At 34.9% G+C, this 14,559-nt stretch overlaps 3 protein-coding genes across 4 annotated transcripts; 1 reads left to right on the top strand and 2 right to left on the bottom strand.

Moving 5' to 3' along the window:
- Positions 1-774: 774 nt before the first annotated feature.
- txnl4b (thioredoxin-like 4B) lies at positions 775-4,352 on the bottom strand. Its single transcript, XM_067403206.1, has 3 exons — positions 4,111-4,352; positions 3,869-4,020; positions 775-1,816 (listed from the first exon to the last, which is right to left on the bottom strand). Exons 1-3 carry the CDS (start codon positions 4,240-4,242, stop codon positions 1,651-1,653), a joined length of 450 nt encoding a protein of 149 aa, XP_067259307.1. The 5' UTR covers positions 4,243-4,352; the 3' UTR covers positions 775-1,650.
- A 188-nt stretch (positions 4,353-4,540) lies between these two features.
- trmt10c (tRNA methyltransferase 10C, mitochondrial RNase P subunit) lies at positions 4,541-7,945 on the top strand. The gene is made up of 2 exons (XM_067403205.1): positions 4,541-4,613; positions 6,667-7,945. Exons 1-2 carry the CDS (start codon positions 4,611-4,613, stop codon positions 7,882-7,884), a joined length of 1,221 nt encoding a protein of 406 aa, XP_067259306.1. The 5' UTR covers positions 4,541-4,610; the 3' UTR covers positions 7,885-7,945.
- A 1,516-nt stretch (positions 7,946-9,461) lies between these two features.
- Positions 9,462-14,548, bottom strand: blzf1 (basic leucine zipper nuclear factor 1). 2 transcript variants are annotated; one of them, XM_067404397.1, is made up of 7 exons: positions 14,487-14,548; positions 12,814-12,861; positions 12,338-12,732; positions 10,659-10,858; positions 10,438-10,566; positions 10,117-10,366; positions 9,462-9,976 (listed from the first exon to the last, which is right to left on the bottom strand). In XM_067404397.1, the coding sequence occupies exons 2-7, from the start codon at positions 12,836-12,838 to the stop codon at positions 9,791-9,793; spliced, it is 1,185 nt and encodes a 394-aa protein (XP_067260498.1). In that variant the 5' UTR covers positions 12,839-12,861; positions 14,487-14,548; the 3' UTR covers positions 9,462-9,790. The 2 variants fall into 2 exon arrangements, with proteins under 2 accessions (XP_067260498.1, XP_067260499.1); XM_067404398.1 differs by lacking the exon at positions 14,487-14,548 and adding an exon at positions 14,267-14,348.
- Between the last annotated feature and the right edge of the window lie 11 nt (positions 14,549-14,559).

The following is a 14,559-nucleotide window of genomic DNA, read 5'->3' as shown; positions in this document are numbered from 1 at the left end:
TAGGGCACCTTTAATGAATTATAATGCGATCGAATTATTCAACATGCTATTATTATGTTTGAGATATCAACCACTGTGTTATAATGTTTGTATAAACTGTAGCAACTGGTAAAATGTACATCTAGGTTTTACAAACCGTAATGATACCTACACTATTCTCTTCTCAGCCATGTCATCAATTGCTCTTGAGCGAAATCTCCTCTCATCCGTTGTCTGATTGGCATTTCGCAAGGATTCCTGGGTAGTTAAAGTGTGCGGAGCCTGAATCTAGGCGGGCTTCGCGGAAGACCGCTTCAAGGGTACAAAGGGGGCGCTGCTGAGCACACTTCAGAGCGCTAAAATGCTGAATGGAACGGCCTACGGACTCGTAGACTCGGTGAGCACACGCAATCTAAGTCCACGAGACCGAAAGTCCACATGAAGTGCGCCATTTCGGACAGGGCCCTCCTCTTCCTCTTCTTCTTCACACTGGATCTGAAACTTTAGTAAAGCTTTACTGCCATCTGCTGTTTGCATCGACCCTTTTCACTTTCCGAATCAGAGTCAGTCAAGGTAAAGATAAAGATTACAATAAGAAAAAAACAGGGATTTGTGTTTTAAAGATAAGGTTAAAGAATAAAAGAAGAAATTAAACTTAATTTTTCAAAAAAGTGTACAAATGCACAGATAAATTAAATAAAAAATGAATAAATACATTAATTATAAACTCTTTAAAGGTGCCCTAGAATGTTTTTTCACAAGATGTAATATAAGTCTAAGGTGTCCCCTGAATGTGTCTGTGAAGTTTCAGCTCAAAATACCCCATAGATTTTTTTAAATTAATTTTTTAACTGCCTATTTTGGGGCATCATTAAATATGCGCCGATTCAGACTGCTGCCCCTTTAAATACATTAAAGACATTAATACTGGCTTGTCTAATGCCTTGAGCTGGCATATGCAAATATTGGGGTCATACATATTAATGATCCCGACTGTTACAGTCGGTGTTATGTTGAGATTCGCCTGTTCTTCGGAGGTCTTTTAAACAAATGAGATTTATATAAGAAGGAGGAAACAATGGAGTTTGAGACTCACTGTATGTCATTTTCATGTACTGAACTCTTGTTATTCAATTAAGCCAAGGTAAATTCAATTTTCAATTCTAGGGCACCTTTAAATGATGACTTGGCAAACTCCCATTCTAAAAATGGAAATTTGAATAAGCTAAACATTAATCATGGCTTACAACAAACACTTTCTAACAAAATATAACACAATACAGAAACATAAATGCTATTTAAAAATATTTAATTGGAATAAGGTATTTTTGTGCACAACATTAACATATCATTAACATTAAACAACAGCATATTGTACGTGAATAACGTCTGTATACTTGTGAAAATAATTATTACAGCTTTAAATATATTAGGGATAATTTCAAGAAGTGTTACAAAATACCTTAAATAGAAAAAAAATGGTCATGAATCTTGTACAGCTCAGTGTGAGTCAATGTGCTTTATTTTAAACATCATATAAAAATGTCAGGACACAAAACAAGCGTAATAAATAGTTAATTCTTTGGTTTCCACAGGAAACTCTCCATCCTCTCGCTCAGACACACGTCTGAAAGCTCTCTTTAGTCTCCATCAGTGACTCCATTACTGCTGCTAGATGTCGTGGTACAGCAGATCATATTTGGGAATGTTTCTCGGGTCTATCGGGCTTCGGACGATCAGTTTTCCTCTCATGGCGCCGCGATAAATCACTTCAATCAGATCCATGAAGTCCTGTTTGGTTTTGAAGCTTCCCACAAACTTGGTGTGATCTGGAGATCTGAATGTGTGGAAATACATCAAAATCTGAGAGGAGTGACATTAATAACCGGATTCAATTATGATATGTATGAAGAGGAAACTAGATGAGGAAACTGTGATGTTGGCTTGACAAAGCCTTTTCTGAAAGTCTGAATTCACTTTGAAAAGCTTGAAGTTTGAAGATTTTACTCAAAGATGATTTTACTCAAAGTTGCAAACATACTGAAACACTTCTAACGTGTTTTTCCAAGTTGCTAACATGTTGCTATCATGATTTAACACATCGAAGGCATGTTTTTGACATGAATGACCAGATTACTAGCATTTTACATGTTCCTATTATGATTTAACACATTGTAAACATTGCTAACATGTTTCAACATGTTGCTGGCATGATTTAATATGTTTTTCTAACATGTTTCTACCATGATGTAGCACATTGCTAACATGTTTTAACATGTTTCTACCCTGAAGTAACTGCTAACATGTTTCTAACATGATTTAATACGATGCAAGCATGTTTTAAACATGTTTCTAACATGATTTAGCATATTTCCAACATGTTTCAGCACACTGTCAGCATGTTTCTAACATGATTTAACACGTTGCTAACATAATTTAACATGGTAATAACATGTTCCTAATATGATTTAACACATTGCTAGCATGTTTCTAACATGATTTAGCATATTTCCAACATGTTTCAGCACACTGTCAGCATGTTTCTAATATGATTTAACACATTGCTAGCATGTTTCTAACATGTTTCTACCATGACGTAACAATGATAACATGTTTTAACAGTGCTACTATGTTTCTACTCTGATGTAACTAACATGTTTCTAACATGATGAACTCATTGCTAACATGTTTCAGCATGATTTAACACGTTGCAAGCATGTTTCTACCATGATTTAGTATGTTTCTTCCATGACGTAGCACACTGTTAACACGTTTTAACCCTGCTTCTATGTTTCTACCACGATGTAACTGCTACAATGTTTCTAACATGTTTAACACATTGCTAACATGATTCAGTATGTTTCTAACATGTTTCTACCATGATGTAACTGTTAACATGATTTAATACGGTACAAGCATGTTTTAAACATGTTGCTAACATGATTTAGCATATTTCTAACATGTTTATACTATGATGTAATGCATTACTAACATGTTTTAACAGACAGCTAGTATGTTTCTACCATGATGTAACCGCTAACATGTTTCTAACACGATTGACATTGCAAACATGTTTTAAAATGTTGACATAATTCTACCATGATTTAACACATTGCTAACATGCTTGTTAGCATGATTTAATATGTTTCTAGCATGTAACATGTTTTAACATGTTACTAACATGACTTAGTATGTTTTTGTACCATGTTTCTACCATGATGTAACACATTGCTAACATGTTTTAACACACGGCTAATAAGTTTCTATCCTGATTTAACTGCTAACATGTTTCTAACATGATTAACACATTGCTAAAATGTTTTAGCATGATTTAGTACAGTGCAGGCATGTTTTAAGTATGTTTTAGAATTATTTAGTATGTTTCTAGCATGTTTCTACCATGATGTAACTGCTAACATGATTTAATACGGTGCAAGCATGTTTTAACATGTTGCTAACATGATTTAGTATGTTTCTAGCATGTTTCTGGCATGTTTCAGCACATTCCCAGCATGTTTTAGCATAATTTAGTATGTTTCTAACATGTTTCAACACATTCTCAGCATGTTTTAACATGTTGCTAGCATGATTTAGTATGTTTCTAGCATGATTCCGACATGTTTCAGCACATTCCCAGCATGTTTTAACATGTTTTAGCATGATTTAGTATGTTTCTAGCATGTAACATGTTTTAACATGTTGCTAACATGATTTAGTATGTTTTTGTACCATGTTTCTACCATGATGTAACACATTGCTAACATGTTTTAACACACGGCTAGTAAGTTTCTACCCTGATTTAACTGCTAACATGTTTCTAACATGATTAACGCATTGCTAAAATGTTTCATAAACGGAGGGCAGATGATGATGTTTTGTCAATCCTCACCCGTAGTCGACCTTCATGTGCTGCCCGTTGAAGAAGAACACTGTTGAGGGAATGAAGCTGATGTCGAAGTATCTGGTATAAACCGGCGCCGTGTCCACATCCACCAGATAAACACTCGCCATGTTACTCAGATCATGAGCCGTCTTTGACAGCTGTCAATCAACACGAATTATTTACTGTAATACTCTACATGAGGTGATATATAGAGCAAGTAAGGCAATATAAAGATCATATTAACTCACGATCTCGTCCAGCTGTAAACACACGGAATCTTCATCTCTGCCGAATCGCAGCACTAAAACTTTCTCAGCGACTGTTTTAATCGCGTCATCGATGTCTTTTTTACACGACAGTTTAGGAAGGAAATAGCTCATGACGATTAAACTTAGAATTATAAACAAAATTAACAAGTTTAACGCGCGTGAACTCTAGCGGATGTTTACTAGTGTGTGATGGTGCACCACTAAATATGAGCCGACTAGAAACCCCATCAATAGTTCCTACATCCTTTGCAACGCAACATAAATGTGTTACTATTAGTGATAGTAGTTATTTTACTATTTTAAATAACATGAATAACTTCACATTATGGCATTCAATCATCTTTTACAATATCAAATTATTAAAGATAAGCGAAAGGACATCAGCACGGTCTTTTTTTATTGTTGCACACAGACATCCACATGACAGCAGCAGCGTGTGTCCTTACTGACTTCTGAGGGAACATACAGAAATACTGCTGATGGTAAATTGATTTTGCTTTTGTGATATGTGTGCATGTTATAATAGATGTAGAGGAGATCGTGGCTAGTTGTCACAGTTCTGTTATATCGCCGTAAATGCTGAATTTTCACTTAATTTCAAACGAGTCTTGGAATATTTTTGTGAATTATACCCAAAAACAGAACAGTATTTTTGCGTGATATCTTGCTGTTTTATAATTAATAGTTATTTTTATTGTCATTTTGCTGTTTAAATGTTTCTGTTAAGTCTTTATTATACATTTTTTGCGCCAATCGCATTTTACTGATGTGACAATTTAACTAAACGAACATCCAGTTGTTTAAATGTTCTAAAAACGTTAAGGGAACATTACATTGTATCATTCTTCAAACATTCTGGAAACCGTTACTTTTGAATGTTCTCTGAACGTTCTGAAACCAGCAGCAACATTTAAGGCGAGACAAAAAAAATAACTAATAGATATCACTATACTTCCCCAGCTTATTGGTTACATTAAAAATTGCAACTTTTTTTGTATTACAAGTTATGTTTAAATATGTAAATGAGGTGTTATCTAATTAAATATGCACTAATTTGCATACATTTCTAGAACGCAAATCTGAAAATTGGATGATGTCAGGTTCAAAATTCTCATTACATTTTTTTGACATATTAAATTCAAACGGAAATTGGATATCTTTCAATCACTCCATAAATCAGAAAATTCTATCAACAGCCAAAAAAAAAATAATAATTTTCACCATTTTTTTAGGAATAAAATGTATAAAATCAGGCAAATTATATATATCACCAAATCCCTCTGTAAAAATCTTCAGAATATAGACAGAAATAAAACTGTAAAGTTCTGCTGAAGTGGAGATTTCTGACTCAGAGCAGGAGAAAAAACTCATTTCGAGAAAACGGCCTTTAAAGATATTTACTGTAATTTAAATCTGTTGATACAAATTGATAAAGTGCTATAAAATAAACACTTAAAAGTGTATTTTGGATGTTTTCTTTCCACCAGTCTGAAAAAACACTTTATGAAAAGCCAAAAAGTGAAAAATTTGTAAAATAATGACAGGTGTCTGAAAAAACAGTGTTTTTGCCTTAATGTCCCCCCCTTAAAAAAACGTTATTCAAACGTTCAATGAACGCTCCATGATGCTTTTGTGCTCGCATTTAGAGAACATTATTAAAGACTACTTTCACCAAATGTTCTATTAATGTTAGTGGAAGAACTTTGAGAGAACCTAGTTGCATGAACTGCTTAGACTAGTCTTACAAGTTTGTCATCTAAAACCAAGACTGGTCAAGACTTAAAGTGGACCTATAATGCTCCTCTCACAAGATGTAATATCAGTCTCTGGTGTCTCCAGAATGTGTGTGTGAAGTTTCAGCTCAAAATCCCCCACAGATCATTTATTATAGCTTGTCAAATTTGACTCTATTTGGGTGTGAGCAAAAACACACCCTTTGTGTGTGTCCCTTTAAATGCAAATGAGCTCCCCTTTCCAGAAGAGGGCGGAGCTTTAACAGCTCAACAACAACAAAGCTGGAGAATCTCACGCAGCCAAAATGAGGAAAGTGTTCAGCCTTACATTGTTCAAACCGGAGTCGACACTGATGGAGAGACTCAGGAAGAAGTTACAACTTTTAGACGTTTCTGAATGGTTAGTGGATAAATTGATGTAGTTGCTGTGGAGTTGATTCAACTCATCCACTAGCATGTGCCGTCATGTTCATCTTTTGTGTTGAATTGACCCTCGTTTGTGAAGCAGTCCGGCGTAAAATGACGGCATTTACAAAAACAACTCTTCCTCTTCTCTAAAGCAGCCCAACATGGCCCCGCCCCCTTTGTTACATGTTCTCGGGGGCGGGGTTTATGCAAATATTGGGGTTTGTGATGTCACTAACCCAGAAGCTCGTTGTTTGTTGTAGTTCTTTAACAGAGAAAATATCTCCCTTTGCATTAAACTTTGATCATCGTAACTTTGCAGATGTTGTTTATGTTCAAGACTTCATATAGTGATGGTGTTTGTAACGTAACTCCGCCTCTTTTCCTGCTTCTTCAGGTGATCCAGGCATGCGTGATGTTTCTGCGCTCGTGTTCGCTGGCCGTGAGACGGAGCTGCACTCAGACGCTCCTCACCGTCAGACCCATCAGCACCACCCGGACAGCCAGGAAAGATGCGGCCGAGAAGCTGGACCTGGACGCGTGGAAGTCCGTGATGAAATCTCAGGCGCTGGATCCGAGTCCGTCAGCGCTGGACGTCAACCGCGAGCTGGTGGAGATGTGGCATCAGGCCGGGAAGTTTGTTCCGAAGAACATCACGGACGAGCAGCTGGAGGATCTCGCCGCGCTGACCACCAAATCCGCCAAGAGGAAGTTCCTGAAGTTTCTCGCTATTAAAGAAGCGCACAAGATCTCCAAGAAGGAGAAGCGGGATAAGAAGAAGTCGGAGAGGGACACGGACGCAGAAACAGAGGAGCGAGAGGAGCGAGAAGGACTCAAGAACACCTTCCTGATGAAGTTCTGGAACAGCTCCATGGATCGGCTGCAGAACTGGCGGGCGGCGCAGGCCATGCGCTTCGGCCAGCCACTGGTGTACGACATGAGCTACGAGCAGCACATGACGCGGCGGGAGATGGAGAACACCGTGTCGCAGCTGCTGGAGACGGAAGGCTGGAACCGCCGCGCCGCAGACCCGTTTCACCTGCACTTCTGCGGCCTGCAGCCGGGGGGCGCCTATCACCGCGAGCTCCTCAAACGCTACGGAGAGGAAACCTGGAAACGGCTGCTCATCACGGCCACCGCGCGCCGCCCCGTGGACGTGTTTCCCCGCGAGGATCTGGTCTACCTCACGGCCGACTCGCACAACGTCCTGCGCACCTTCGAGCACGGGAAGGTGTACGTCGTGGGCGCGATGGTGGACCGCTCCATTCACTCGGGCGTTTCGCTGGCCAACGCCAAACGCCTCAAGCTGGCCACGGCGCGCCTCCCGCTGGACGAGTATCTGGACTGGGACTCGGGCGCCAAGAATCTGACCCTGGATCAGATGATCCGCATCCTGACCACGGTTAAAGACACGGGCAGCTGGAAGCAGGCGCTGGAGTTCGTGCCGAAGAGGAAACACTGCGGCTTTCATCAGCGCCAGAAGACCGGAGCGTTTGTGAGAACTGTAAAGACTCAATCCGTCCGTGATGAACCTGCTGCTCCTCGAGGGCAGAAGAATAAAACTGACGGACACAAAAGAAAGGAAAGAAAGATGTGGTGGGAGGAAGAAGGTTAAGAATGTAATACTGTTTATTTCCCTTTAATTGAGTTATTGTGAGTCAATAAAAATGATTTCAGGTGCCTCTTATTTCATATGGTTGATTTATTATTTTATTTTATTTCATATGGTTGATTTATTATTTTATTTTATTTCATATGGTTGATTTATTATTTTATTTCATATGGTTGATTCAACCGAATTGTGCTTATATTTCACACCAAAATCAGAAGATAAAAATAGGAAATTTATTTACATAAAGATGATAAAGCCTGTTTTTCGGAGTATTAGGGCTGCAACGATTAACCGCGATTAATCGTTTGCAAAATAAAAGTCTGCGTTTACGTAATATATATGTGTGTGTTCTGTGTATAATAATTATGTATATATAAATACACACACATACAGGTATAAAGTTTAGAAATATATGCATGTGTTATAAATATATATATTTATATATATTTTATATTACATATAAACAAATATTTTACATATAAATATAAAATTTTTCTTAAATATATACATGAATGTGTGTGTATTTATATATTCATAATTATTATACACAGAACACACACATATATATTACGTAAACGCAGACTTTTATTTTGCAAACGATTAATCGCGATAACCCCTACGGAGTATTAACATGTTTTGCATTTTGACATTATTTTCATGATGATTAAATCAAATTGGCAGAAAAAAAAAAAAAAATTATGATTTATTTATTATTCTTATCTAATTATTAATTTCTTATGAATTTATTTCTGGTTATTAATTTAATATATTAAATTCTTAAATATTAATGAATTTTTAATTATTCCTAATGTAATTTCTTATTACATTTTTAATTTCTTCTTACAGTTTGATGAATTTCTAATTATTAGTTTCTTACTCTAATTTCTTATTTTTAATCTATTAAATTCCTACAAATTAATTTCTAATAAATAATAAATTATCTAATTTTCAATTTGTTCTTAAGAAATTCATAATTAGAAATAAATTCATATTTTAATGCAAATTAAATTCTCACAAATTAATCAAATTTCTAATGATTATTTCTTATTCTAATTTATTATTAATCTAATTGTTCATTTCTTATTATGAATTATTATTCAATTATTTCTAATTATTAATTTCTTATTAATCTAATTTTTAATTGCTTACGGTTTAATGAATATCTGTTATTTCTTTAATTATTAATTTATGAATTCTTATTCTAATTTCATATTTTTAATCAAATTATTTTCTTCTTACGAATGCATTTAATTATTAATTCCTTATTATTGTAATTCATTACTATTACTCTAATTATTAATTTATGAATTAATGAATGTCTAATTATTCTGTATTATAATTTATCTAATTTTTTCTTATGAATTATTTTCTAATAAATTTCATATTATAATTTCTTATTTTTATCTAACTAAATTCTTACCAATTAATGCATTTCTAATGATTAATTTCTCATGATAAATCAATTAATTTCTAATTATTATTCTAATTTATTACTCATTTTAATATATCAAAGAATCAAGAATATAATTTTCAAATAGCATGATGGGTAAAAACAAGAAAAGAAAACCGTTTCACTCCAAAGTATTTATTCTGGTAAAGGGAAATGATAGAAAATGCTTTAAAAACAAAGATTTTATCCACTCTGGTCCAGAAACACTTCAGATTCATATTGATGAAGTGTGAAACAGTCACGGTTAGTCAGCATCACATGAACACATCCTGCACTGCGTTCAGACTCACAACATCTCACAGCGTTTACATCTTAAAATCAGCAGAAGAATAATCCACTATAATGAATTTTGTCATTGTCAGTGTCACTTTCACTGCACAGCATCTTCTGAGTGAAGAAATATAATCATGCAGGTGAAACACGTCCACATCTGATCCACGAGGGTTTGTCTGGCGTCCATCAGAGCACCGTGAGCTCGCCGCTGCAGCGCTCGCAGCAGTTGAAGGTGATGTTCTCGTAGCGCGTGTACGGGTGGAAGCGGCCGATGCTCTTCTTACCGGGCAGGAAGGGCGAATGAGACGGGTCAGACGGGGACGCGGCCACTTCCTGTTCAGAGCAGGAAATGGGGTCGAGACTCCGCAGCACCTGAACGACAACCAGGATCATGAAGGCTTTCAAACATCTAAACTAACAGCGAGAAGCTTCTGCAATGTTTCGTCAAACAGAATAATTAATAATTATTAAGTTCTGATGAATTAATTTCTAGTAATTATTTGAGAAAGCACCTTCTCGGCCATCTTCTCGGCCGGCGTGTTGCAGAGCTCTGAGCTCCGGCTCTGGTTCTGGTTCTGGATCCGGCTCTGGCTCTTCTTCGGGCCGCCGCTGCCGCTCACGTTCCCCAGCAGGTGTGAGTTGATGGCGTCTGCGAGCTTGTGATTGGCTGCGGCCAGTTCTCCGGTGCTGAGCGGCTGCGCGCTGGGATAATACGTCTGCTGTCGACCCCACTGCAGAGACACCAGCAGCTGCTCCAGAGACCTGTCAATCAAACCCACACTGTCAATCACACTGATTTCGGCTGACGATGGCAGCTCTGTCTGAAGCAGTACCTGTGCGTGTGCAGCATGTCTCTGGAGAACTCGTCTCTTTCTCGCAGAAGATCCTGAATCGCACACTGAGCGTCTCGCGTCTGCCGCTGCAGAGCTGCTCTGGCATTGGTCAGTTCCTCCGCCATCACGCTACAAGAACAAACACACATGAGCATTTTCACATGAACATCCATTCCTATAAGATGAACTCCAGCTTCAGTCATCATCATCGTCAGTCTCACCGGCTGGCGAGGAACTTGCTCCTCCAGACGTCGCACTGAATGCTCATGCGCTCCAGCTGCTCGGCCGTGTGCGTCAGGCTCCGCCCCAGAGCCTCGTTCTCCAGGATCAGGTGGTTCTTCTCTCGCGCGAGTCGCTCAAAGTGATACTGCAGGTCGTCGCCCACCGACGCCACCAGCAGCTTCTTCAGCTCCCGGTTCACCTGAGGACGTCATCAACACACGCACACATGAGGGATTGGAGAGACTTCTTTCTTTACAATATTTACTGAACTCTACTGTAGTTCACATCACACAGGAAACACAGAATCGCACTGAATCGAACTAAAATCTCCACTGTGTATAAAGTCAGAAACACATTGTATAAAACTGCATCGTACTAAACACAAAGGTTTAAAACTTTATAAAATATCATTAAAATGCAATAAAATGCTTAATACAAAAAATTGTTTTATTACATTAAAAATAATTAATCTTCATTAAAACACTAATAACAAAAATGGTTTCATTAAAAATAATTAAACCTTAATTAAATTTGCTAAATGCTATAAACAAAAAATTATTTAACTATATTATTGATAATTGTAACTTAATTAAAACGTAATTAAAATGTAATGCTAAAAACAAAAAAAAATGTAATAATATTAAAAATTAACATTTCATTAAAATGCAAAAAATATTTAATTATATTAAAAAGAATTAAAATTTAATTAAAATGCTAAAAGCACAAAAATGGTTTAACTGCAATAAAAAATAATTTGAAAAAAATGTATATTTAAAAATAGTTAAAATATATATATATATAAAACATTTATTTACTTAATAATTATATTAAAAATAATTAAAACAATTAAAATGCAAAACAAAAATATAAAAAAAAAAATATTTAAATATATTAAAGACAATTAAAACCAAGGTGTGTTAAAAAATGTATATTAATTATATTAAAAATAATTAAAACTTATTTAAATGCATAATTAAAACTTGATTACAATGCTAAAAATACAAAAAAAATAATTTAAATATATTAAAAACAAAATGATACCAATTAAAATGCAAAAACATCAATTATTTATGTTAAAAAGAATTAAAATAATTAAAATACTAAAACATAATAAATAATTAAAACTTAATTGAAATGCAAAAACTTTTTTTAAATATATTAAAGATAGTTAAAACTAAAATGTGAAAAAAATTAAATATCATTTAATTATATTTAAGATAATTACAACTTAAAATGTTAAAAACACATATGGTTTAACTGTATTAAAAATAATTAAAACTTCTTAAAATGCAAAAATATATATAAATGAAGATAATTAAAGCTCTATTAAAATGCTAAACAAAACAAAAAAATAATTATATTAAAAACTAAAACTTAATTCAAATGTTAACAACAAGATATTATATAATTATGAACATGCTGGATCAACATGAACCACTCCAAATTTTATCATTTTTAACATGTTTTCAATCCTTCTCATTGGTTCTAGCTTATATTAACACATTGTTTGCTGAAACTGACAGTCATCTCTGATAACAGATCACTCTACAGTGTAATGTTGATGTATTCTCTGTGAAGCTGCTGTGTAACTGTATGTATTGTGAAAAGCGCTATACAAATAAATGTGAACTGAATCATATTAAAGCTAACAGAAATGGTCAGATCAAGCTGGCCTGACCTCTGTCTGGACGCGCAGCTGGTTGGACAGGCCCTCTTTATCCTGCAGCAGGCGGCGCTCCGAGTTCTGCAGCTTCTCCAGGGCGCTCCTGTAGTCCAGCGGCTCGGGTGAGGGAGGACGCTCGTCCCCGTGCTGAGGGGACCCTCGGTCTTCAGCGTGAGGCGCCGCGCGAGCGCTCCGGCTGATGGCGGAGCGGGGAACCACGATCCTCACGGCCTCCAGCTCCGTGCAGGCGTCCCTGCTCACCTTCCCCAGGTGCAGGACTCCCGGCGCCGCGGCTCTCGGACTGCGCTTCGGAGAGGCCAGCTTCAGGAGCGGAGCCTCCACGGACAACTCAGGGGCCGCCGGAGGCTTGTAGGTCTCCATGCCGTCGCCGGGGCCGCGGACAGCCACATCTGAGACAGACGTGCGACAGAAGATCAGCTGATGACCTGACTTACTGTGAACATCACATGATGATGGACAGATGGACTCACCTTTGATGATCACTTCAGCCGACATGACTGTCCTTCACGATCTACCGCCTGAAAACACATTTCACACAAATGTTAGATTTATTATTAAAATGTTAGGCTGCAGCATTCTAGACGACTCATGCACAGCAAATATATTATATATATATATATATATATTTTTTTTATAATAATAACATTTTCAACATATTAATAAACCTTTTTTTTTCTTCAAATTTTATACACAAATGTACTTTATTAGCATGCAAGTCCAGACCCCTGCACAAAATTAACACTGTAGTAAGTTTTATTTTAAAATTGTATAATAAATAACATTATAATAAACAAATTTTGCATTTTATAACAAAAATAAAATTAATAAACTAATTTAATGTTTTACATTTTATAATAAAAATAACATTTTAATATTTTTTTTTAAATTGTATAATAAAAATTAAAAATACACAAATTTTTAAAATTTTAAATTAATAATATATATAAACCTTTTATTTTTTACGTTTTACAGCAAAAAATAACATTTTAATAAATAAACGTTATATTTTACATTCTATAATAACATTGTAAAATAAATTGTATATTATAATATCATTTTAATAAACATTATTTATTTTTTACATTTTTAATAAAACATTTGTATAAACAATTTTTGCTTTTTATAATAAAAATAAGAATTATTTTTTTTTACATTTTATAATAAAAATAACATTTTAATAAACATTTTTAAAAATGTTATAATAAAAATAACATTGTAAAACAAATTTTACATCTTAAAATTTATAATAAAAATAAGATTTGAATAAACAAATGTTATTAAATAAAATATATAAATTGTACATTTTTACATTTTAAATTAAAAATAATATATAAAGCCTTTATTTTTTAGTTTTATAATAAAATAACATTGTAAAAAGCAAATTTTATATTTTAAACATTATAATAAAATATCATTTTAATAAAGATTTTATTTTTTCATTTTATAATAAAAATAACATTTTAATAATCATTTTTTATGTTTTATAATAAATTACATTGCAATAAACTAATTTTATATTTTACAATTTACAATAAAATATTTTAATAATTTCTGTTTAATTTTAAAACAAAAATGTATAATTGTATTAACATTTTATGACGCAAGTCCATTTTAATAAACAAATACAATGATAGATAGATAGATAGATAGATAGATAGATAGATAGATAGATAGATAGATAGATAGATAGATAGATAGATAGATAGATTAACACATCGGAAATTTTATTGTTCACTGGTGTGTGGTTTAAATATGAATATCTATAACAAATCAAACGATAAGAAATAAATAAGCATTAGTTAGTCAGGATTAATCCAGTAAAGCTGGTTTATTGTCTTGACCTGATCAAACCTGATTAATTAGTCATTAATATGTAATAATGAAAGAGGTTTACATCAGTTAGCTCAACACTAGTTAACTCACCAGAGAAATCAGTTTCTTCAAAACATGATAAACAAATAAAGATAAACAGTCTCGACCTTTGTGTAGTTTATCTCTGTTTATCAGGAGTGTGTCACACAACAAACACTCGCTTCTGATGATGGCAGGTAAAGCCGCGAATCTCATTCAATCACGAAGATATTAATGAACGAACTAAGTAATAAAATCTTGTATTTGTTTCATATAAAATTTTGCCACGTACCTCACAGTGTCGCGCTCACGGAATCCATGATAAAAGCGGAAGCAGCTGATCGCGGCGGAACCGATGAGCGGCG

Source organism: Chanodichthys erythropterus, chromosome 12 (genome assembly GCF_024489055.1).
Source record: "Chanodichthys erythropterus isolate Z2021 chromosome 12, ASM2448905v1, whole genome shotgun sequence".
NCBI classification, from domain to species: domain Eukaryota; kingdom Metazoa; phylum Chordata; class Actinopteri; order Cypriniformes; family Xenocyprididae; genus Chanodichthys; species Chanodichthys erythropterus.
The sequence above is the reverse complement of the archived record's forward strand: the minus strand, read 5'-3'. Positions and strand labels throughout refer to the sequence as shown.